The 26,571-nt window shown below is 33.4% G+C and overlaps 1 protein-coding gene across 7 annotated transcripts in view; it reads left to right on the top strand.

Annotated features, from left to right (window-relative positions):
* LOC136802644 (uncharacterized) overlaps window positions 1-23,043 on the top strand; it is a 55,623-nt gene extending 32,580 nt beyond the window's left edge. For 2 of the 7 annotated variants that reach the window (XM_067059398.1, XM_067059405.1), the window contains 12 exons: window positions 11,549-11,626; window positions 13,716-13,769; window positions 14,065-14,127; window positions 14,343-14,493; window positions 14,951-15,008; window positions 15,569-15,647; window positions 16,057-16,083; window positions 16,951-17,004; window positions 18,616-18,779; window positions 19,729-19,842; window positions 21,471-21,537; window positions 22,094-23,043. In XM_067059398.1, coding sequence (XP_066915499.1) covers window positions 11,549-11,626; window positions 13,716-13,769; window positions 14,065-14,127; window positions 14,343-14,493; window positions 14,951-15,008; window positions 15,569-15,647; window positions 16,057-16,083; window positions 16,951-17,004; window positions 18,616-18,779; window positions 19,729-19,842; window positions 21,471-21,537; window positions 22,094-22,138 — 954 coding nt within the window. In that variant the 3' untranslated portion in view covers window positions 22,139-23,043. Of the gene's footprint in view, window positions 1-8,124; window positions 9,092-11,548; window positions 11,627-13,715; window positions 13,770-14,064; window positions 14,128-14,342; window positions 14,494-14,950; window positions 15,009-15,568; window positions 15,648-16,056; window positions 16,084-16,950; window positions 17,005-18,615; window positions 18,780-19,728; window positions 19,843-21,470; window positions 21,538-22,093 lie in introns of those variants that run through there. The other 5 variants (XM_067059403.1, XM_067059400.1, XM_067059401.1 and 2 more) reach the window with 5 other exon arrangements.
* Window positions 23,044-26,571: the final 3,528 nt, after the last annotated feature.

The raw sequence follows: 26,571 nt of genomic DNA, 5'->3' as shown, positions 1-26,571 counted from the left end.
ATCCAACACAAACTCATCAAATCACAATTTCCATCCTAAAAATCGCCAACACATCCCAGCAATCACCAACACCATCCTAACAATCACCAACACCATCCTAACAATCTCCAACACCATCCTAACGATCTCCAACATCATCTCAACAATCACCAACACCATCCTAACAATCACCAACATCATCCTAACAATCACCAACTCCATCCTAACAATCACCAACACCATCCTAACACTTCCAACTCCATCCTAGCAATCACCAACACCATCCTAACAATCTCCAACACAATCCTAAAAACAAACAACACAACCATCCAACAGCACCAACATCATCCTAACAATCACCAACACCATCCTAACAATCTCCAACACATCTTAACAATCACCAACTCCATCCTAGCAATCACAAACTTCATCCTAACAATCTCCAACTCCATCCTAGCAATCACCAACACCATCCTAACAATCTCCAACACCATCCTAACAATCACAAACTCCATCCTAACAATCACCAACTCCATCCTAACAATCACCAACACCATCCTAACAAGCACCAACATCATCCTAACAATCACCAACACCATCCTAACAATCTCCAACACATCCTAACAATCACCAACTCCATCCTAGCAATCACAAACTTCATCCTAACAATCTCCAACACATCCTAGCAATCACCAACGCATCCCAGCAATCACCAACACCCTCCTAACAATCATCAACCCCATCTTAACAATCATCAACCCCATCTTAACAATCATCAACCACATCCTAACAATCACAAACTCCATCCTAACAATCTCCAACACATCCTAACAATCACCAACATCATCCTAACAATCACCAACACCCTCCTAACAATCACAATTTCCATCCTAAAAATCACAAACTCCATCCTAACAATCACAATTTCCATCCTAAAAATCGCCAACACATCCCAGCAATCACCAATATAATCTTAACAATCACAAACTCTATCCTAACAATCACCAACTCCATCCTAACAATCACCAACATCATCCTAACAATCACCAACACCCTCCTAACAATCACAATTTCCATCCTAAAAATCACAAACTCCATCCTAACAATCACAATTTCCATCCTAAAAATCGCCAACGAATCCTAACAATCACCAATATAATCTTAACAATCACAAACTCCATCCTAAAAATCACCAATATCATCCTAACAATCACAAACTCCATCCTAACAATCACAATTTCCATCCTAAAAATCACAAACTCCATCCTAACAATCACAATTTCCATCCTAAAAATCGCCAACACATCCTAGCAATCACCAACACCATCCTAACAACCATCAACAACATCATCACAAGCACCAGAATCATGAATTTCGCTATCCTAAGAGACACTAACATTTCGATAAGAATTGCATTCAGTCCACTAATTATCACCAGAAAGGTCACTGATACTGATGCTGGATTTCTTCTTGGCTCCTTTTGGAAAATTAGTGTAGATGTTTTTAAAGGAAGCTTTTTTTGTTTCAAATAAACCGTTCTGGTCTTTAGAAATTGGACTTGTATTTTATCATTTATTTAACATTAAAGGACATCTATTTCAGGGAGGGTCAAGCAGTTGATCCAAAACACTATGCCTGTTTTGACCGTGGTGCTCCATTTTCAAATTTCTATAAATACAGTTAATCCAAGAGTGGATTAACTGCCAAAGGGGTGGTCTCTAAAAAAATTCTGGGAAAAAATTGGACTTTAACTGCTTTATATGTCATTCTGTAAAATTCATTTATTATGATTCGTGCTAGTTTTGCCTCTTCTTCTGTCAACAATGAAAATCATGATCCATGCAATTATGCTTCTATAATAACAATTTGATAGGTCGCTTTTCAACGTTTTTGAGCAATTACAAAAAAAAAGAATTTTTTATTCATTTTGGCTTAACTTTTGATCCAGCTGACTAAAATTTGACAAATGACCCCTCAAAATTTAATTTTATCCTTCCTCTTCCCAATGCAAAAGGATTGATTGTTTAAAAATTCATAGAACTGGAGAAAATTACTTCAAAGAGGGGAACTTTTTTCTGGGACACCCGGTATAACCTCTATCAATACCTAGACCTCTATTTGATTCCAAAAAAGAGATATTTGAATCTTTTCTGAGGCATACAATAACGTTTGTTATAATTTTGTTTCTTACTGCCTTTTATCATTTTGAATTTTTAGAATAATATAATTACCTGTTCATACTAGATTTATTTTCTCTAGATTTTATATTTTCATAGTTATTCATACTGATTCATAGAAATATTACTTTCTTGATTATTTCAAAAATAAATCCATCGAAAATTACTTAGAAAGTCGACCAACATCAATTAAAATAACTTAATGAATGTCAGAATGCTCTGGTAGAATGTTTTAGGGGGTGGTATACAAAGATTGTGATTGAAAAACAGTTAATCCATGGGTGGATTAAGTGTCAGGATGGGTAGGTGGTCCTATAAATCATCCAAAATCAATTACTACGGATTATGTTTTGGATCAACTGCTTGACCCCCCCTGTTATTTCACATATCTATCTAATTTGCTTACACATCATTTTTAAACAAAAGACAAAACAACTTTCCTCACCACTAGAAGCCACACGAACACAAATTTGAAAAAAACTGTATTCTGCATTGTCAGCATAAGGGGCCATCCATATAGAACGTGCAAAGTGAAGGGGGGGAGGGGATTAGCAAAAGTGCATGTCCATTGTTTGAATGACGTAACTTCTATTGTTCTCTTTATTTGGAAGATCTTTCTGTACGTACTATATAGTGACCCCTAAGAGGCCTTTATAGGTATGATATTAAGACTTGAAAGTATCATTCACATCAGTATCACATTCATTGTAAGCTCGAAAGGTTTAGTGTCGTCTAAAAATGGATGGAATTCAATATTTTCTTTTCTCATTATAGGATGCCCTTCACTACATTTTATTTTTATTGCCAATTATCTAGAAGGAAATTCCATGTTAAATCCATGCTATTATGTTTGAAAATTGAATCTTTTCATAGGTCATCAGCTCTTTGAAATCGAAAAATTTATTTTTACAACGAGCTATTAAGTGCTAAGATTAGCAAGGGCTTTTCAATATCTATACAATCGCGATACCTTGTTAATAAAATGAGGAAATGCTCCTCTAATGTCTAAAAAAGCCTTTACTAAAGCAAAATATATCACCAACAATGTTTTATAGACGATAGTAGAAAAACAACTTAGCCTCAAAGATAAACAAAACAATTCCATATACCAGTACACCTTTCAGGCGCACTTCAGGAGTCTAAGTTTGAGTTAACCAGAGTCGATTTGATTGATTGATTGATTGATTGATTGATTGATTGATTGATTGATTGATTGATTGATTGATTGATTGATTGATTGATTGATTGATTGATTGATTGATTGATATTTGTGGATGTTTGGTTAATTTGTTTGTACAAATGAAGGATTTCAGTTTTGCTGAATCAGCATTTTGGATATCGAAATATTTCAGTACTCTGTTTTCGATTAGCTTGATCTGTTTGACCAGCAAGGCTAATGCTCACTTTATTGAAATTCACAAAAAATTTACAAATAACACCTTCAATAAGACTTTCTATGCTATTTATACCATTGCTTTGATGTTAAAAACAACCAAAGTTTGCATTTGATTTTAAGTTCAATTTTCAGGTTTTAGTCTAAATCAATATTGTACTTTTACGAAAGGATAATGTGTACTTTTCGCAACTCTTTTATCTAACCGACTCCGTGTTTTCTTAAATACTTATGTCTGCTGATGAATTTGTATCGGGTTAGAATTTTGTGTACCCTTTTAAAAGCACTTGCTTTGAATCGTTCTATAGTATCTCCTGCTTTAGTTTTTTTCCATTTATCTTTAATTTTAATTAATTCCCATTGGGCTAGCTGCTTTTCTTTACACTCTGTGAGATTAATTTCAATTTTTCAATTCCAAAATAGCTTGAAATAATAAAATATCTACGATTTTTAATGAAAATTGTTTTTCGCATGAAATCTTGGCTTTAATAATACTTAAAATTGAATTAGGTTTTTAAAAAATGACTAAAAGCCCTCTTCAAAAAACTGTTAAATTTCTTTTTGATCCTAGTCAAATTGTTCTAAACTATTGTAGTTTTAATGTTTTAATCTCTGAAACGGCATATGTTTTTTTCAGCCCCAATTTGGACCAAAATTTCAGGTGGTTCTTTGAACATTTTTTATTTAATGTTATTAAATTTACAAACTTTACTCACTGTCACTGTGACCAATTGTCTAGTTATATATTCTGTTTTATTGGCAAAATTTTCAAAGCTACTGTGACTTTTGTTATAGATAAACATTTTCCAGAAAGCAGCATGACAAAGCCATTGTCAAAGAAAGTTTTTAAAACAAAGCATCAAATTGACAAAAGTGTACACGTTTTTTTATAAGAACATCCAATCTTTTTGAAGCCTTCGGATGTTCTTAACTTTTTGAGTTTCAAGCCAAAATGATCTTAACATGTTCTTATTTTTATGTATTTTTGTCCATTTTCCTAAGAAATTGGTTGTTTTCGAGTCTGCAAAGCCTTCAAATGTTCTTAACTTATTCTTAATATTTTGGTTATCGAAGCTTTAAAAATAACTTAAAACGTAGTGAACCCAATTTTATATATTGATCATAAAGAACACAGCAGTGTTGTTTTAAGGAATAAACAGTATAGGTTCCGTTGCACTCTCAACATTCAAGAAAATGACAAGGATTTAAAAGATTTGATGCTTTAAATTTTGATCCCATCTTTTGTTTTGTCCATGTTTAGAATGTACTGTATCGCACCCTTCTTTTGTACACGTGTTTTTTATAAGAAGAAACTATATAAGAACAGATCAGATAAGATCAGATTAAGAACTTTTTAAGGCCCTGGGGACTCTACAACAGCCGATGTCTTAGGAAAATGGACAAAAATACTCATACAAAAATGGGGAAAATAAGAACATGTTAAGAACATAGGAGTAAAACTGAAAAAAGTTAAGAACATCCAAAAGCTGTATTGTGCCTGTTTTAAGCCCGGCTGCAATGTACAGGAAAACCTATTTAGCTTTTTTTTTCTATAATATATTATTTTGTTCAATCCATCATAGTTCCCTTTTGTGACTTTTCTGTTCTATAGTTCCGCACTCAGCACTAAGTCAATGGGCGAACAAAAAAATTACTCCTGATTGAAATTCGTTTCTCGAAAAAAATAAAAATCGATGTATTGAATCTAGCTCAGCATGTTGCAGGGCAAATTCAAAATGAGTTGAATAGGGAAATGGGTGAGTAGAAAAGAAAAAAAAAGAAGGACTTTTCTCATATATATATTCCTATATACTTGATTGTGATTGATAAGTTATGGATAGAATCAAAGATATCAGCAACAGCCATATCAAGAAGAAAACCCGTTTTAAAAAGTTTACATATTGAGACATGAATGGTGTTGTATTGAAAAGTTGCTTCGGTAATCGTTGGATAGTCTATATTCAATCTGTAACATTATACATTTTTGATGAACTGGTCGGATTTTTCACACTTCTTTTTTCTGCTCTAATACAGTATGATTTAATATGTATACATTGTGAATAGTGAATTTTCTCTTTGCTTCATCAGGTCGATTTATCTACTCTGATTTTTTTCTTTACATTAGTCTAAATTGATATGATGGTGTCAGTCATGGTCGTATGTGAATGATATCGTCTTTTACCGTATAGTTTTTCTGGGCTAGCTGCTTTGTATCGGTCTTTTCGAATGCTATTTTTCAGTTTACTGACCAACTAAACTTATTATGAAATATGTGGCTTAAAAGCTTTTCATCTTCTATAGATTAAGGTTTTTTGAAATTCTAAGATCTGGCTTAAATCTAAACTATTTAAGGATCATGTTTTTCCATTAAGGAAAAGAGAAAATCTTGATTTTAATCCTATTTAGGTTTTAAAAGGTTTCCTTAGGGTGATTTGTACATTCTTTGCGAAATAACAGCACTTGTTTAGGTCAAGTATAAGACTAAAATTTCCGATACATCCCTTGTTAGAGGAAGAGATCTCGAACACACGGAGCCTGAAACTTTTTGTTGTTTTTGAATTCCTTTTTGTATTCCAAATCCAACAATTTCCTCTTGACGCGAGGCGTGGCGTGACGTGACGTGGCGGAACAATCGGGCGTTAATATGAATGCACGGTTTGTGCACCAACTGTGCAGCAGATGCGTGCGGAGTGTGGTGCAAAAAAAAGTGACAAAAAAAAGAAAAGTGTGTGTACGTTTGACACAACCAACAACCAACTATATGAATTGTTCTGATATGACAACCTTTGAAACTGATTTTCAGGACCGTGCTCTGTACCTGTGAAATATTTTTGATGTAGTCTTGAAGACTACTATCAGTCATTCAAGAGCACTCAGACAAAACATATGTTTGCATACAACATTAGCTAGAAAGAAAACCGCAAAAACAAATACATAAAGTGATTAATCAAAAAAAGCTTACATCTCCCGACTTTTTTTCTTTAAGTACGACAGAAAATTGTTTTAACAGACCCTTACATCTCATGTTTCAATTAATATAGAACGGTTCTCAAAGACGAGTTTTTTTTCAAATCATTTTTCAAGCCCTAAAACCTGATGTTACCCAATTTTTCAAAGTAGATCTAAACGTGCGATATTTTACTTTTTTATGAATATTTTTGCCCCTTTTTGACGACTTTTTTTCTAAGTGGGACCCCCATTACAAAAATATATGTGAACGAAAAAAAATATGTGGGGGACTCAGGTCCAATATAAAATAAGGGGAAATTTATATTGGGATAACGTTTAATAAAAAAACATTTTGAATCAAGAAAGCCATCAATGAAAAAAAAAATTTGGGGAAAAAGTCTTTTTGATGAAAGAAAGTTAGAACAAATAAAAGATCATGATAATAATAAACTACACAAAAAAAATCACACAACAAAAAAAAGTAAAAGCAAATGCAAAGTCGATTTTTTGTTTCGTCGATAGATGGTAGATGGGATCGTGTTATATTCCAAGATTGAACAAAGTCGGTTATTTGACTGACTTCTAAAAAAGCTTTTATGTGAAAATTTTTTAAGAGATATATGTTAAAAATGTTGAAAAAAGGAAAATTTTGTACTTATGTTACTTTGAATTTGTGTAAACGTACACATGAATTGATAAATTCGATATGCACGGAATGGGTCGGCTTGTAGGGCGTGTATTTTTATTGTTTATGGCTATTACCAAATCTACAGCAAACATGGTTAAAACCTACCAGGCAGGAAGGTACATGGTGATATATGACAGTGAAGGATTTATCGGTGAATTTGAAATAGCATACAATGTCGATATTACAAATATCGCGATTGAATCGATAAAGGTTTTAAGTGAATTGATGAAGTAGTAATCGATGGTTTTGAAGACATTTCTATGAAAGACTTCACAGATAGTCACTATGCGCTGAAACTGTAATCTCTTATGTCAACTATCTCTCTTGAATCTAGCCTGGATGGAAGATCATCACTCGACAAAAATGACATTCATAGTCTAAACATTCGTCTTAAACGAGGAATTTAATTAGTTCCTTAGCGCATTAGATTTTCTCCATTCGTTGATCTGATTAGCTCTCGTACAATACCTAAAAGTATAATTTCTACACGTTTTTTTATAAGAACATCTAAATTTTTTGAAACCTTCGGATGAACTTTTTGAGTTTAAGCCAAAAAATGTCTTAGCATGCTTATACTTTCATTATTCTGTGAGTATTTTTGGCCATTTTTCAAAGAAATTGGGTGTTTTAGGGTCCGCAAAGTCTTAAAATGTTGTTAACTTGTTCTTACTATTTTGGCCATGGAAACCTTGTGTTCTTATATAGTTTGTTCGTATAAAAAAACGTGTACCTAAAAAACCCACTAAGTATGATTTCAATACATAAGTATGTAGGTAGCGTACAGAGGCATCTTTTATATTAAAAGTTTACCACACAATCCTATTTTTATTCATGTCCATTGATTAAAACGTTAACCCGATAAAAGGTTTTGACAAAAAACGGGATTTTGTTTTTTGTTATCGATCATATCATCAGAAAACATCATATTTTGATCCAATCGTTATGCATAATCATCGTTCATTATAGAACTGAAAAAAAAATCACATAAGTTTGTCATATCAGTACAATTCATATAGTTGGTTGTTGGTTGTGTCAAACGTACACACACTTTTCTTTTTTTGTCACTTTTTTGCACCACACTCCGCACATCTGCTGCACAGTTGGGTGCACAAACCTTACATTCATATTAACGCCAGCTCGCCGCCACGTCACGCCCGCGTCAAGACAAAATCGTTGGATTTGGGATAAGAAGGAATAAACAAATCAATAGAGAGTAGTTGCAGACTTTGTGTAATCGGGACGACATCCTTAAAGAAATATTGCACAAAATTGTGATTTCAAAGAAAGAGAGAAAGAGAAAATTCGGGTTTTGTGTAAAAAATCTCCAGAAGTCAAAACACTGGTCAAGAACAAACAGAAAGTTCCTGCTGACATTCAAAACCTCATACAAGGGAAACGATTTACAAACTATACATAATTATTTTCAAAACACACATAAGTTCACAATCATCAAAGATAAACTTGGACACGTTACAAATTTCAAATTTTCAAATCAGATTCTCAGCAATATTAAAAATCATATCAGTAAAAGGTTGAAGTGCTGTTATTTCATTAAACATTGTGGGTCAATCTGGTGGAACTAAAATATTGTTAATACAAACTTTCAAAAAATATAAAAATTTCTCTATCGTTAAAAAAAAACTCTTATCATTGCTTATAGCACATAAAAAGCAATTCCTCGTACAGTACAACAATCCGCCATTTACACTTAGATTATTTGCACCTCGTCGTTTCACTCGTTGTTGCATTTGATTGGTCGAGTTCACTGAATTTGCTTGTTGAATCTAATACTACATTTTGTTGAACCTGCTTTTTACTTTGTTGGTTGATTTGAAGAGTATGACCTTAGATACTACCATGGATAATAATTCAATGTCTGGCGATTCTAGTCTTGGTGATGACGAGGTAAGATTCAATTATACTCAATATCCAAACAACGTTCATCTAACATTCCCTAGGTAACGTTATTTGATCGTTCAAAAAACGCTGTCTGAGCTCTTTTAGTTTTCTAGCGAATGCTGGAATATAATTTTCAACATTTATGTTCTGCTTTGAAAAATTTCCAGGAGTTTCTACAAAAAAAAACAATAAAAATTGCACAAAACTGAGTTAGCAAGCTATGTTTAAGCTCCTACTAAATTGGAGCCTTGTTTCACCTTTTCTTGGATCTGACCAAACTTCTTTAACGGTTTTCGATACGGTGAACACGTTCAGGATTCTAAAGGCTTATGCCCTAATAAAAAAGGCCGAAACTTCTTAAACAAATAGTTTGTATTTTTAAACTGTTGCCTTTTCTTTGCCAAGATGTTGACAAATCAATCACAAAAACTCTGCCTGAGGCACCTTAAGACCGTTATGATTGATAGCCTGTCATAAAGAAGTGTTTTTTATAAAGATATCTTTGCGGTTTTTCAACCCTACCAACATTAAAATAACAAATTTTTAAAACCCACACTTCGAAAGCACACACAAAACAGACAAGAAAAGTTTGGAATATCATTTCCTTAAAATATCGTTAAACTTAAGTTCATAGTTTACCTATTTTTGCTATAATCTATCGTTACACAATATGCCAAAATGGGGTAGGATCTGTTAGTGTTGTGGATTCATAGTGTTTTTATCTATTGCGTAATTGGTGCCCGATTCTAGGTTTCCAATTTTTGGGTAGTTTTCAAAATTTCTAAATACTGGAAAGTGTGTTATAATAGCGAGTTTATTTATTTGCACCTTTGAGGGCGGTAGACCCACAAAATCGAGGTCGGTAAAAGTACTGATTAACCGTCGTCCTCAGCTGGTCAGGATCTAGTCAAATTAGAACCATACCGTCTGCTCTGTAAAAAAACATACATACATAAACTCGGTATTAGCATTTTTATCTTTACGTGGGGTGCGGGCATTTTTAATAGATGTAATGATGTCTACGCCTTAAAATCTGGTCACACCTCAATCGCCTTAAATGGATTGGGTTTAAATTAGCCAGGATTGATCGATTGATTTTCGTGCATTAATTGACAGGTGTTATTTGAGCACTTCTACAAATTTAGCCCTTCAACTATATCCATGGATCCTTTGGAGACTTTTCTGTAAAGTTTTATAGAAATTTCGAAAGTTTTCATGGGGTTTTCATGACGTTTTATAAGTGCTGTGAGAGAAACAAAACAAAAAACTAAGAATGGAAAGTTCTCGTGTTTCTTATATAGAAGAATTGTTTGAATGACTTTTCGAATTTTCCCAATATTTTCATTCATCAGAGATTGAGAAAAATATTATAATATTTTTGATGAAAAAATTATTTTTACACTTGGCACCTGTTTCATGTGGAAGAAAGAAAAACCCTTTTTAATTTTTTAGGGGCTTTCGGACCAGGGCTCCCCCTAATTCATTAAATATATTTTTTCCTCTGTTCCATTTTTCTCACCTATATCACATGTCGTATAACAAAATATATTGATTTTCTATGAGAATTATTTCATGTTCTTCTAGGTTTCACTTTCCCCTCATCTAAATAGTACTTGTTTTCCAAATTTCCTTTTTGTTCCTTCTTTTCAAGACCCTTTTCAATTAACTTTAAAACACGATTTGAAGGCTAAAGGGCAAAGGAAACTTTACCTCAATTTGAACGAAATCTTCTAAAGAATAATTCCCGAAAGGATTAGCCCAAATTTGACCAAAGCAATGATGCTATTTGTGAAATCATTCATAGAATTTTGTAGAATACCAAAAGCCCCAAAACTTAAATTTAGAGATTCTAGATTTTAAGATTCAAAATAATATATCCCATCTCTTAATCTAGTATCCTAAATAAACGAGATCAATACCTCAGATTTTGCTTGACATTTAATTGCCATGTCCTATTCAAAGACAATAGGTTCAGGAAATGAGTTCTAATTTGCCTGATTACTTGACTTTTCTCGTACACATGTAAACTCATTCAGGCTAATTTAAACGCAACCACAATTATCTGTGAAAAAATGTTGAGATTACCATTTCCTAAGACATTCACTGTAGATTGGAAAGACGGATGATGTTTTATCCTCTGTATTTGATCTCAATTCCCTAACATTACAAAGCGTCGAAACAACGTCTGAATAATGTCTATTTTCACATTCACGTGAATCTTGAAATAATATCCATTCCCTCTGGGGTTTTTAGCGGTTTTTTAAACAGTTTTAAACAGTTTTAAAGACTTAAGCTTTAAAAATCGGGCCCAGGATTTTAAACGAAATTATGACCCCTGTCAGGTCAATTTCTAAGAATTTTTTTGATTCTTAGACCCCGTTATTTCCCCGTTAAAAAGAAGACAGGTATAGTCCATCCTCTTGCAGAATATTTAATCATATCTTTGACCCTTTCTTCTTTCAGGTTCGAACTCTTTTCGTCAGTGGACTGCCAATGGATACAAAACCAAGGGAAATTTATCTGATGTTCCGCGGTTTCAAGGTATAAATAAGATTGGATTTTCATTAAACCGAGAGATTTTTTGTTGCTCGCAGACAGACTTTTGGCTTATTTCTTTTGGGCATTTCGTCTCCTTTTGAGAGTTTTGGGAAGTCTTTTGATCAATTTTGATAAGATGGGTATAAGTAATGAAAACACTATCTTTTTAGTTTAAAATCTTTGAATGAAAAACTAGAAGAATTTATGAAAATTCAAAAAAAAAGATCATTGCCTCTCTTGTGAAACTTTCTCAATATATTTATGAATTATTAACGAATATTATTTTCACATTCTAAAATATTGATTTTATGGCGGTCGATGGTCGTTTGAAATTAAAAGATTTTCAAACCACAATATTGGTACCCTCAAAAATATTTTTAGAAAACTAACTTGAAATTAGTAATATCTCAAACCATTTAAGACGAGCTTATCTTTTTGGATTCAATTAAAGGAGTCAAAAATTTGAAATTTCCGTTACACGTTTTTTCTTATAAGAACAAACTATATAAGAACAAGTTAAGAACATTTTAAGGCTTCGCGGACTCTAAAACATCCGATTTCTTAGGAAAATAGACAAAAAACGGTGAAAATAAGAACATGTTAAGAAACTTAAAACTCAAAAAGTTAAGAATATCCTAAGTCTTCAAAAATTTTGGATGTTCTTATAAATAAAACGTGTACTACTCTGAGTTTTCAATACTGAAACTGAAAATTCTTAATCACAGTTTGATTTTTTTAATTTGGATTATATTTTACTTCAAAAAAAAAGAAAGATTTTGTTTCGAATACATAGCCTTGTTTTCTTCTCATTTTCTCATCATATTTTCATGATCATAAACCCGCCAAGCTTTTAAAATTACTTCTAACAAGTGCTCAATTCTCCCTGCTCAGTTGACATCGCTTTTCGTGCAAATTGTATATTATTTTCCCATTAAAAAAGAATTCTTTGATTAATTCCCTCTTTTAAAAGCCGATGTAAAGATATATCTTAACTCCGAAAAAGAAAAGACTCAGTAAGCTTGTAGCGTTTTGTATTTTACTTCTGACTCAAAATTGCCCGGTTGGACAAATGTATAAATTCTTTTGATGCAGACTTTTAACCGACTGAGTTCTTTTCTAAACTGTTTTCTAATTGAATGTTTGTAATAACATATTGCATATAACACATTTTACATTTTAAGTATTACCCACCATGGTATCTCCCCCATTTTTATATTTACGCCTACTCACGAAGAAAAGTTTCTGTAAAACCTGGCTTCTAATAAATTTCCAATAAAGCTAGCTTAGAAATAACAATGTGCTCTTTTTTTTCCAGGGTGTGGCTCTCGCACCCCTGTTTCCAGGGTTCACCTGACCTACTCACGTTATATATGATTCTGTCTTTTATACTGCTTGCATAAATTTATAGGGAACGAAATGATTTTCCTTAACTCGTGAACCTGTCAAGAAATTTGTTGGATTTATCCAGTTTGACATCCCCCGTCTGCAGCCCGGGTGCTAATTTTAAGCCTAAAAATGTTCTTAACATGTTCATATTTTGACCATTTTGTGAATATTTTTGACTATTTTCATAAGAAATAGAGTGTTTTTGAGTCCAAAAAGCCTTAGCTTTTATAAAAAAATGTTCCTAACTTGTTCTTAACATATTGGCCAGCGAAGCCTTATGTTCTTATATAGTTTGTTCTTATAAAAAACACTTAGACAAAATACGTGGTTAGTGTGTAAGCCTAAAGGGTTCCCTTTTGAAACTCTCAAACTTTCCTCAAAGGAGTAAAAAACAACACAAAAAACAATTCAGCCTCTTAAAGTGTTTGAAAGTCTTAAAGTAACTACAGAGGGTCTTAAAAACGTCAAAAATGTGACTAAATTTTCTAAATTCAGACCATCTAAGCGACGTTTTTCGAACTCGGGCATAACTGGCAATGTCATAACTGTCAAACCAATTACCACCTCCCCCTCTTTACGGGCCTCAATCTCGAGGCTGAAGTAATTTACATTCAACCCTTATATTTTCTACTATTAAACATGAAGGATATGTACTGAAATTAATTATATTTCAATGAAAACTAAAAGTTTACAATTTTGTTTTTAGGGCTACCAAAGCTCTCTACTGAAACTGACTGGAAAAGAAGGCAAAAAAGCAACGGTAGGTATTTTCAAATTGATTATAATACTTTGTTTGCTGCGATATATTTCCTATATTTCTAATTATACAAGGAATTTATTTTAGTCTATCTGCACCTTACCGGGAGAAATACTTCTATGGGAAAATCTGGTCAAAATTTTAAGTCACCTTCCCTTCCTCGCTTATTTGAATAAATTAAAATCAAGTAGCTAAATTCTTCTACAATTAGAAGAGAGGTTTGACCATTTCTCGTTTTTGAAGTATATTTTTTTAGTTCCTTCTCATGATTAAACTTATGTATTTTCCTGTCTTACAGCCGGTAGCATTTGTCACCTTCGAAACAAGGGAACAAGCAGAAACTACTAAATCAGAATTACAGGTATGGAACCTTTTCTTGGTATTTGAAATTTTGGTGTTTTTTATCTTTCAAAATGGTGACCTCGCTATGTACGCAGTCTTTTTAACTGGACTCATCATCAAAAATCATCAAAAACATAGTTCAGGCAGAAGTAGACTCTATAGTCTATACTCACTCAGAATTTTAGCTTTACCATGTTAATATTACCTGCATCATCTTTTAAACTTTTTACACAGGGAGTTCGATTTGACCCAGAACTAGCAACTACAATTCGTATCGAATTTGCAAAAGCTAATACGAAAGTATCAAATCCCGTATTGAAACCTGCAACTGCGACCAGTATGGTTTTACCTGGAATCCCGTCACCGACTTTCCCAGCAAATGCTTGTAAGTTTTTCTCACCAAACTCTAAAAATAGAGATTGTTATGAAACACTGTTACATACTCTCATGTTAAATCTTAAATCTCAAGAGCTAAAACTCTACTTTCCAACCCTAAGCTAAGTTAATTAAAAACTACTTGCGGTTTTTAGAATTTTGCTGGGAAATTTCTTTTTTGTCAAATATTTTAGCCATAGTTGTAGCTCAGTCGGGAGAGCTTTCGCCTTGCAATCCAAGGGTTATGTCAATCCACAAAGCTTAGATTTGATTAATCGGGATGGGATCTAGGCGGCAAGTAACTGGGAACTGAGATTAGGTGTCGTGTTCCACCTTGCATTCGACTTCTCCATGACTAGTGTAAATAGAAGAGGGAATTAACCCTTTCATTTTTTGTTCCATGGACAACAACCAGATTATTACACTTCTTATTAGTAACCCAAATCTTCTTTGATTCTATCTTCCAGTCGACTTGGCAGCAGCTGGCTTATTTGCACACGCAGATCCAACGAATTGGCCTACAAGGTATTTTGAAATCATCCCTTTCAATTTTGTTATGAACAGGCTGTTTCACGGTCTAAGCCGTAATGATTTACCAGGAGATTTTTCCTGGCGTCTTGCAGACACGAGTTATGGCAAACGCGGAATTGTCTTGATTTTATGAGTGATTTTACGAGTGATGAGTGATTTTACGTCACTTGAAACTACCTGGTAAACTCTAGTCTCAGTCCCCTTACACTTCAAGGCTTGAAAGGTGTATATAATGTCTTAATTATCACTTAAGACCTAATGACACTGACCGTTTTGAAATATATACCGGATAGCACATTATCAACATGTAGCAAGGGCCTCTCAAACAAAAATCATGCACACATACACATACATATAATCTTATGTCGGTTTTCTTGGCTCCGTAAAGTCAACATAAAAACCAGAAAGCACACAATGTTGTTTGAATACGTTAATACAACATCAAGTATCCTAGATAGATGTTTTTAAGACGTTATGTGCCGGACCTAGAAAACTGTCTACTGCATTTTTGGAATAGACGTTATAGTTGGGGTCAATTTCTTCGTATTTTCTAGCACAGCAAATTTTACCGATCTAAATGGCAATCACCTCACTGCACTTCCACAGCAACACCTGCACCCTGGCCTCACCACGGTAAGTTTCTTCCTCCGCCCGTATCTACGCCCATTCATCCACCCGTACTTACGCCCGCCCACCCGCTTGTCAAACAAAAAATTAATTCTTCTAGTATTCTTGAAATAAAAATAAGATTCATTATTTGAACAATAAACAATTCAAACAAACGCTTTTTGTTTTTGATATTAACTTCTTCGGTGTCCCTGTGTTAACCCGTTTTTCTATTTGCTGATTTATATATTTGAAGATTTATATACTCATAACTCAGTATTACAAATGCTTAGATTATATATTTTTCTGGAAAAACATCTAACCAACCATATAACCCAATCATTCTTTCATTCATTCACTCATTCATCCATTCATTAATTTTATTAATAATTTTCATTTTTCCAAACACAAATTTTCTTTTTTGTTTACATTTTAGTTGCCACTAGGAACAGCACCTTTCATGGTAATTAATCTCATTACTAATCTACCATCTTGACTGACTGACAAACTGACTGACAAATTTACTGACCCGACTAACATCATTTTACTGACCGACAAATCATCTAACATCACCAAACATCAACCATAACGACTTGATATAACTGAGCGATAAATTATCTGTCTTTTGCGCTTCTACGCTATCCTCCCAAGGAGGATGAATATAATGAATATAATTGTTCGTTTTTTGACGAACTTTTAAACTGACAGAATATTTTGACTGACTGTACCTCCATTTTCCATCCACAAATTCATACATATATTGATTGACTGATTGATTGATTGATTGATTGATTGATTGATTGATTGATTGATTGATCGATTGATTGATTGATTGATTGATTGATTGATTGATTGATTGATTGATTGATTGATTGATTGATTGATTGATTGATTGATTGATTGATTGATTGATTGATTGATTGATTGATTGATTGATTGATTGATTGATTGATTGATTGATTGATTGATTGATTGATTGATTGATTGATTGATTGATTGATTGATTGATTGATTGATGACACATGACACTGATATTTTACTAATAAACATTAATTTACAACTTATCCTGCATGCTATAATTGACTCATCTAAACTTCTTGTAAAAATGAGAAAATTGACAAAATTATTTCTATACACACACATACACACAATTTCAGTTCCTTTATGCAACTTTTAAGTTCCAAAACATTTTTTACGTTCAAGGCACATATTTATGTCCATTTTAACATCTCAATGGCAGCACTATAATAAAGCTGGGTTAATATTTTATATGCCCAAGTGTATCTAGGATTTAAAAGCTCAACTTGGATTTTGTTATCTTTGTTTTAAGGCTGTCCCACACTCGGCCTTTGACCGTCTGGCCACCCTCTCCTGCAGCCTTCCTGTAAGTCTAAAAAAAAGCTGGAAAAAGCAAAAAATATGAATTTCGCACCCAATCACCAAAAATACACCAAAAACACTTTCGATTTCGCACACTCAAACACAAAAAATACACAACACCTTAATATACGCTAAAATTATTGCTAGCACAAACCACCAAACACAAAAAAAACACAAGATACACTACACTAGCTTTATAATGCAAAATGTCCCATTCTATAGAAGTCACTTTTAAAACATGCAAAAGTTGATGTAAAAAAATTGAAATTGTGATGTCTGTGTATGAAAATGAAATAAACGCACTTTTGTCAAATATTTAGAGTTTCAAACATTACTAAATACTGCAGAGTATCTGGCTAGTGTCTGTTTTCATTATTGAACGGGTTTTCCCAATATAAGAAATGAAACAATCTTGATGTATACAGTGTGTCCCGAAAAAAGCGGACACGTTTTTTTATGAATCAATAAAATAGTATCAAAACTCTCCGTTCAATCAATAGATATTTAATTCCCAAGATGATTGAATATGTTTTTGAGATTTGAGTCATAATAAAATTTCGCATAAATTATGAGGATTTTACTTTATGTAAAAATTTATCCGCTTTTTCACTTTATATAGAAACAATTCTGTACACATGTTTTTTAATAAGAACGTCAAAAATCCCTGAAACCTTCAAATCTTTTTGAGTTTAAAACCTAAAAAAATGCTCTTATTTTCACCATTTAAAGAGATCGGCTGTTTTAGTTAGATTCTGTAAAATCTTAAAGGACCTTATAATGTTCTTTCTTTCTTTCTTTTTTGCAATCGAAGCCTCGTATAAAAACTTATATACAGTTTTTTATTACGAAAAACCTGTAGTTGAGTGAAGCTCTTCAAAGTTCTATTGATAACTTTTGCAAATTTCATGAATTGCTGTACACACCGAGATGAAGTAAATTTCGAAACTAAATTTTCCATAAAAAATCCATAACCTATCGTAAATCTGAGTTCTGCATAGTCTGAATCGCAGACCAGTATAGATATACTTCCTATATAAGAAGAAATAAGAAACTTTTTTCGCTAGAGGATGAGCAGAAGCCTAGTTTCCGCAAAGGGTGCCATTTTTTTACAGAAATACTACCAGAAAATCCCTTTTGCTATTATGGACTAAAACACGCTTTTAATAGGAACAAACTTTAAAGTCATCATCATCATCATCATCTTTCGACCGCGGTCGAGATGATGGATTCCACCCTCTGGCGCCAAGAATCGCGGTCGCGCATGGCAGTCTCCAGGTCACTATAATGAAGTCCAGTGTCCCTGCTAACTGCGTCAGTAAAAGTTAACTTTCTCGATCTTTGAACCAGCCGCTTGTACTTTAAAGTACATAAGGCTTCGATGACCAAAATATTAAGAACAGGTTAAGAACATTTTAAGGCTTTGTGGAATACCCGATTTCTTAGGAAAATGGACAAAAATACTCAATAAACGGTGCAAAAGAGAACACCTTTGGACTTAAAACTCAAAGGTGTATCAAAACATTCAAAATCACACAACCAGATACTCCGCAGTTTAAGTAACCATCTACACACAAACAATCCACCAAAACTTTTAATCCTTTCTTCTTTCTCGTAGCTTACAGCTCCAGTATCTATCGCCAACCAAGGCCATCACCTGATACATAACCCTATCTTAAACAACGTGGCCGCTTCAGACGCCGCCAACGCTTGTACAACGCTCTTTGTCGCTAACTTAGGAAGTGGGACCACGGAAGACGAATTAAAAGCAAGTTTTTGCAGGTAAGTGGACTAGATTCAAACCACGTAGTCACACATTACGGCTTTATTGTTGTTGTTGGAAAATTGACTGAAACGTACCGCCATCTTCCGTCAACAAGCCTACACACATCTGCGCACGTCCCCAAAATTGATTTTGATCGTATAAAATTCCCATCCGAGAGTTACCCCAAATTTGGGGAAACATGTTTCAATTTTACTCTAAAAGTTCAGAATTCCAATACACAGGTTGCAAAATTAAAGTCTGAATACAAATCACGCTTTTATTCGGAATTTTTATGTGCTTGTTACATGACATTCATTTCTGATTGGTTCGAATTTATTGACACTAATAAAGTTATAAGCTGTAAGTTGTAAAGCAAGTAACATGGGGATAAAATCACGTGAAATTTTTTCGAGTAACCACATGTTTTGACTGTATTGATATGAATTTGCAACCCGTGTATTCAAGTTAAATGAAATTTAAAGATCTCTCATATAAAACTTTACTAATCAAGTTTCTAAAACTTTAAAACACAAACACAGGCTAGCTCTCGGATGGGAATTTTATACACGATACGCCCTAGTCTGAATCGCAGACCTCTACAAAACCCCAGGTAGTATAGTATACGCTATAAGGAGCACGAATCCGTTAGTGGATGCCAGTGGAAGCCTAGATACGCCCCTTCCCCTATATCAAAACATATCAGAGGGGATGTGTGCAACCAGGATACACACAAATTTTAACTAATCGTCACAACCGTAGAAAACACAATATCCCCACAATATAAACTTATTATTAGCTCAGTTTTGACGTTGGTCGTTTTCAATGTTGGTGAAAATAATCAATCTTGAGTATTTCAAACTTTTTTTTATCTCAGCAGTTACACAATATCATATTATTTCACCAGTGCTAAACAAGAAAGAACTCGGGGATTGGGGCTAATCTTAAATAACTTTCTTCCGCTTTCAGATTTCCAACGTTTCGACGTATCAAGATGTTACGTAATAAGAATACGGCTCCCGTAGCATTCGTCGAATACGGAGAAGTCCTTTACGCCTTGCACGCTAAAACATATTTCCAAGGGTAAGTATTATACATTAAAATTTGCCAAATTCAAAATTCTCTGAAAAAGTACTCCACTCCTAAGGACATTTCCTAGGTCAAGAAATACACCGAAAAGTACATTTTTCTTAGCAAATTGGAACTCCTACTGGAAAAAAAGTATACTCCCCTTTTAGGTGCTATGCTGGAAAATCAATTCATTTAAGTATGCCTTCAGGCTTAAATACTTAAACCCTTATCATTCTTCAGGATACTATTCTTCGGGATAAGATAAGTTGGGTAGAAATCCTGTCCGAAAAAAAGTTGTTTACCGGCCGGCTGAAAAATAAAAATTTTCTGACCCGGCCGCAGACTTTCGTTAGTAGTTGATACATTCATTAGTCTCCAGGGCTTACTTCATACTGTTTGTACATAAAAGTTATCTTTAAATTCTATTTCAATTATCTTAAGGGCTCTGACCTTGACCATAGTCGAAAAATTGATTTTAGTATTTGAACATAAAAGTTATGTTTTAGGCTTTTTAACACTTTTAACAAAGAATTGCCTTTATAAATTGCTTTTTAATGAAATCCCTTAAGAGTGATTAAGAATTTAATTGCAAAAATGACGCTATGAACTTTAAAAAGACGTTAATAATATGTTGCATTACATTCTTTTTTTAAAAGTGCTAAGTTTTAATTGGTAATTAACCTTTTTGTTTAGAAGTTTTTTCAAACTGTCAGCAAAAAATTGAACTGTTTTAAAATTTTCGGAAAAGTTTTCTAAATTAATACATCAAAAGTTATGGCTGTTTTTCTATGAAAAATTGGGATGAAAATTTGGTTAAAAAGCACAATTTTCAAGATTTTGAGAAGCTTTTAGAAAGATTTTCCGAATATTCTTTTTTAGATCGGTAAAAGATCACCATCTACCACAAAAAAACTTCAAAATGTTTTTTCTTCGCCAAAAATAAGCTCTTCAAAGTTGAAATACTCTTCTTCTCAAGAGGCTTCATTCTCTTCTTCGTTAATCTTTTTCATTGCGATTCTTAAATTTTCAGACTCAAGGATATCTGGCTTAACAGAAAATGTATAACATACCACAGTTTTGTGTGCTACATAAAGTAGAAACTTATATTTTGTACGTGGCAAATATCAAAAATTCACAATGGCCAGAGCCCTTAAGTTATCAAAAATAGCTGGCCGCATGAGTGCTTTTTCCTTCACCCGCATTCCGGAAACACTACATTTTTTTATTTTCGCCTTACCTGGAACATTTTACATCGGGGACATATTTTACTTTTACTCATTCTCTTTTAATTAAAGACCTATGCATAATTTAAAAATTCTTTTTTCGACTATGATTTTAGGCATACTTAATCAATATCCAATTTGACCTATTGACTTGTGAATATTTCAGTCATTACCTAGGCATATACTCAGCTAAAATATTTACCCAGCCTGAATTTAAAAAACATTTATCTCCCAAATTATGACAATAGACAATAGATAATTATAATTGATCTATTATAATTCCTTTGAGAGTCCCTAGAAACCAGAATGCATTGCATTTATCGAAAGCCGATATCGTCTATTATGATATATCTCTTTCCGTCAATTACGAATAAAGCTCAAAAATATGTTTACTTATTTTTCTTATTTTTCTTTTAGTGGACTTTTACCTTCGTCAGAAAATGGAGGAATGAGGATCGAGTTTGCTAAAAATAAAATGGGAGAGGTAGGAACCCTATCTTAATATGTTTTATTATTTTTCTAAAATTAAAGTTGTTTTGAGCCTTGCGGGTACAATCGTGGCCAAAACCCCTGTCTATACACCTTTTTCAACCTCTAAAACCCACAAATTCAACGTTGTTTTTAAGATTTTTAGCCCAGTCCCAACAACTTCTTCATCAACACTGATATTGGGCGGAGGGGGTGGACAATTAGTTTTGTCCAGAATTTAAACCAGGACAGATTTGTCCAGGAAGTTATCGAAAGAATGATTATATCATTAAGAACACGAGACGAGACGGTAGTTTTGCCGGAACCTGAAAACAAATAGACAACGCATTTTTTGAAAAATCTAAGAAGTCTAAAAATTATCAAAAATTGATTTCGACAAGTCACGAAAAAATGTCTGAGGCACGGAATGATGCCTGACTTTAACAAATCGTACCTCGCGGTTCTTTTCCTGATCTCACAAACAACTGAGCTTCCAAGATTCAAATATTTCAACAAAACCAACTACAAAACCAACGAAATAATTCACTCAATATTTGTTATGTTTTTTTTAGACTGGAAAACGAATGGATGGTCAACCAGAGATTATTGCTCAATGAATGGATAAATGAATGGATTTAGCATTCTGGTAACCATAGCTTTCGTATAAAAAAAATCCCTGATAAATTATAAAAATATACTCATTATTTTTTAATGAATTTACAACAGAAAGTTGTGTAATAATTTTTATACAGCTTAAATACTCCACGAATAAGGAGATGAAATTGTTTATTATGACCCTCCAAAAAAAAATGTTTAGATTTGAAATTTAGAAGAATGAAAATAAATTTTGTTTTTTATATTCATAACTTTTTAAGAAAAAATCCTCCAAAAATATTAACACGGTTTATAAAAATTTTTGTTCAAAGGATACAATTGTGTTGTGGAGCAATACTTTTGAATTTGATTTGATTGAATAGTACACGAATTCCTTAAGAATTGATAATGAGAATTCTCTCGTTTCAAGATGCTAGTCCGACAATAACAATGACTTAATCAGTGAGCGTAACTTTTTTAGTATTATTTAAATATATAATTATTTATTTTTTTCCAAAAAAAATGTTTGAATTTTTTTTATTATGACCCATCTTATGATCAGAACCTTTAAGAATCCAACCTTCAACAACTAGTTGCTTCGAGAATCTCGGAAGAAATGTCCATTAGTATTTTTTTTGTTAATTTTTTTTGAACTAACCGGAACTACCATTTTGTCAGCTTTGATGCCTGAATAATTTCAAAATTAATGCCCGCAAGCTTTTTCCTTGGAAATTTTAAACGCCGAAAAAACTCCATATAATTTTTAATGTTATCCAACCAATATTATATATAACTTAGTTTGTTTTTTGTTTCGTTTCGAACAATCGAATGAATGATGTACATATATTATTATCTTTTCAAAAAATTGTAACTTCATAAAATGAATGATAAGATATCGAAAAAAATTGAGAAGAAATTGACAAAGAAACGATATTTTTGTGTATTTTTGATATTTTAAAGTTCGAACCAAAGAAGGATTTAAGATCGATGAACTTATTGCTACCCTCAGACCTCTACAAAACCCCAGGTAGTATAATATGCTCTATAAGGAGCACAAATCCGTTAATGGATGCCAACAGCCTATCTCAATATTGGCTCAAATTGGTCGAATTCAACCAATATCGCTAAGCAACTAAGAAGCTGTTGAAAACCTACTGTATCCAGTAATAAGAGTGTGGAGTGTACTGCGTGAGAACCCTTATTCGTTCAGGTACCCCGGACTGGTTTAGATAATGAGTAGTAGGTATTACGACCACAGATAGCTGAAAAGCCCGAAGGGCTAGATAGGCAACTTTAAGCTTTCTCCAGCAAAAAAAAGTGATAAGCAAAAATTAGACTTTTTAAATTTCGTGCCGATGGATAGGATCTAGCATTTTAATTGTTTTCGGAGCGCGAGATCAAAAAAAGTAGGCAGCAATCGCTATTTCGCACCTCTCAAACCAGTGAAATTGCTTGTTGTCATATGATTTCTTTGGTAGGAAAACTTGCTTCACTTTTCGATAAAGGCCGCGGATCAAGCCCTTCGGGCTTTACAGATCTGTGATTACGACAGAGGACTTCATATAGGTACCCTATCTGAGGCCGGGTTATTTAGTGCCAAAGAAATTATAGAAAGAAAACGGTTCTAAGATAATGCCCACTGTATTTCGGGAGCTTCTCTGTAAAGGACTTAGTTCTTACAAAGTAAACAATGGATGTCGCATAATTTATTTTTCTTATAAGCATCTAGATTATAAGCATCATTCCTTCCTATTTTTCACCCCTACTTATCTTACTCAAAGGGTTCAAAACACATTGAAATACACATATTTGTTTTCTCTGAGCATTTGGTCTTTGGCTGGCGTGAACAGTGTACAGTATATTACATATCTTACTTCCTACCTAAAGTCTATTCACGATAAGTGTGCACTCTTTTTTCATTTACCTATAACTTTTGAAGGAATTCTTCAATTTTTATAAATTTGGTATCATTGGAAAGATGTTAGTGAGTGAAACAATTTGAAATTAAAAAATCTTTAAAAAGATTATAAAAATGAAGATGAAAATAAAGAAGAAAAAAATGAAGATCTTGTAGAAAGGTGATATGACTTTCATTTTCACTGAAGTGGATCCTTGATTATCGAACATTATCACTGTGAAAAAATTTCTCAAAAATAATCATTCAGTCAAAAGATATCAAGCAAAGTTATAAGCTGATTGACGTCTAAAAACGATGTTTTCTGCTGTTTTTTGCTGTTTTTTGGGGTCAATCACTTATCAACTTTGTATCATAACTTTTTATTGAATAAATATTTTAGTAAAATTTCTTCACAGTGATGATCTCCTAAGATCAAAAAATCTCTCCAGTGAAAATGAAAGTTATAGCACTTTTCTACAAGATCTTCATTTTTTTCTTCTGCATTTTCATGTTCATTTTTAGAATTTTTTTAAACACTTTTTTATTTCAAATTGTTCCACTCACAAATATCTCTCCAACAATACCAAATTTATAAAGATTGAAGAATTCCTTCAAAAGTTATAGGTGAAAGAAAAAAGAGTGCACACTTATCGTGAACAGACTTTAGGTGTTAGCCTGGTTGCAACATTGTGAAACGTACTTCTCTTTGTCATGTTCTCAAGGTTGACGAATCAGACTAACTTTCGGATAGGGCTGAATAGGGGCCCCGAAGGCTAGATGGGCCCCAATTCCTCATGGACTAAACCCTCAGTCTCTTCCCGAACTACGGAAGTACATACCAAGTATGAGTATTTTGATAGGGAGAACCTTTGAGCTACCGTTTATCCGAAAGCCAGCAATAAACTAAAAATATTAATACAATTCAAAAACATTTATCTTTGTCGTTTGTTTGTTGTCTTTTCCTTAGCGCCACTGAACTTTCCGTTCGATCCGATTGACACGCTCTAACCATCGTTCTTTCTTCTTTTGAAGTCTCGATTGACCAGTGATACCGGAAAAATAATGTTTAAAGCTTGCATTAGATTAATTTTTTTTTTTTTTTTTTTTTTTTTTTTTTGATGATGATGAAACTGCACAGATGTTCAAGTGAGCCGAGGGCGATAATGAAAAATGCTACCATTCTTATTTACACACGCTACAGTACACATGACAAACTCGTTCCCAAACCGTAAGGAAATCCGTTTCCAACTCCCTTCGTCCGTCGGAAACTTCATGATCAATAACTCTATACCTTTCGGTAATTAGTTCCTACAAAGTAAACAAGGGATATCATCATATTTTACTGTGTGCGCTAAGCTGTACACCACGTTTCATTTTTTATTAGCCAATCAGAAAGAAGAAAAACATTGATTTTTGTGGGTTTTTTTTCTTGCGTAAAAATATTTTCGATATTGTGCTGCTCGCAATGGTTTCAAAGGAACAACACAAAGGCGCTCAGTGAATAGAAATCTCTAGCTGTAACGATCTGGTGGAATGCGGCCTTCAAACGTTCCTTCTCGATTATGAATGCGTTCACGGGGTATTCATAGCGACAGCCACTTGCTAGTTTCGATGTAGAAAGAATAAGTGCGTTTTTTCGCAAAAATAATAAAACTTATCAGCTTTTTGTGCTCGAACGGTGCGGAAGTAAAAATGCCGTGTAGACAAATAGTAGGAGATACGTTCAATGACGTTCTTTAATTATAATTTTCAATAAAATGACAATTACTAAGGTCTGTGTCAAAAAGGTGTGCAGTGTTTTGATGATTTCTGACCAAAGATTTATTATACACTGGATAAACGACTCATAAAACGATGGAGAGCGATCATTGTATTTCCTTTGTTTCAGAAAACAATTGATGTTCTAGCTTTGTCCGCAAAGGACAACTGTCATGGTGGCTCGAAGATGTCTGATTTATAAAAATGTTCATCAGTCTCATTTTTAAAAAGTTCTCTAGCTCTTTCTTTTTGTACATTTGCGGAAAAAAAAGTTTGAAATTAAGGCTAGTATTCCAAGCCAGATACATTTGTGAAATCTAATGTGAGAAAAACATCATTAGACAAGAAATCCAGCCAAAATGCTTATAGTGACACAAAATTTTCAATTGGAAATATCTTTCCTAGACTGTTCCCAGAAGAGCTGAAATTAACATACATAAGACTTGAGTGTCTTGGCTCCACTGTGGTATGAAAATCCTTTGGAGGCACGTGGTGGCAAGGTGGTTTTTTTGAGGTTGAAGTTTGAAAGTTTCCGGTGTCAACATTAAATTTCTTATACACAACACGTCTTTTGCATCTTTCTCACAGCTTGAAACGTCATAACTACTTATAATTATTAATTAAGTGGAAGAATCTGACTCTCACAGGAAAGTTTTAAGTTTCTTTTGGGAATTGGATGAGTGATTTTCGATAAGAAATGCAATAAAGAGACTTCGAAAATTCATTTAATGAGGGAAGGAGAGTGAACAAATAATATCATTACTGCGGACATAGCTAGTACACGAGAAATCAGCAAAAATC

Source organism: Clytia hemisphaerica, unplaced genomic scaffold, assembly GCF_902728285.1.
Source record: "Clytia hemisphaerica strain Z4C2 unplaced genomic scaffold, Clytia hemisphaerica genome assembly, whole genome shotgun sequence".
Lineage (NCBI taxonomy): Eukaryota > Metazoa > Cnidaria > Hydrozoa > Leptothecata > Clytiidae > Clytia > Clytia hemisphaerica.
Note: the sequence above shows the minus strand (reverse complement) of the source record. Positions and strands in the feature narration are given on the sequence as shown.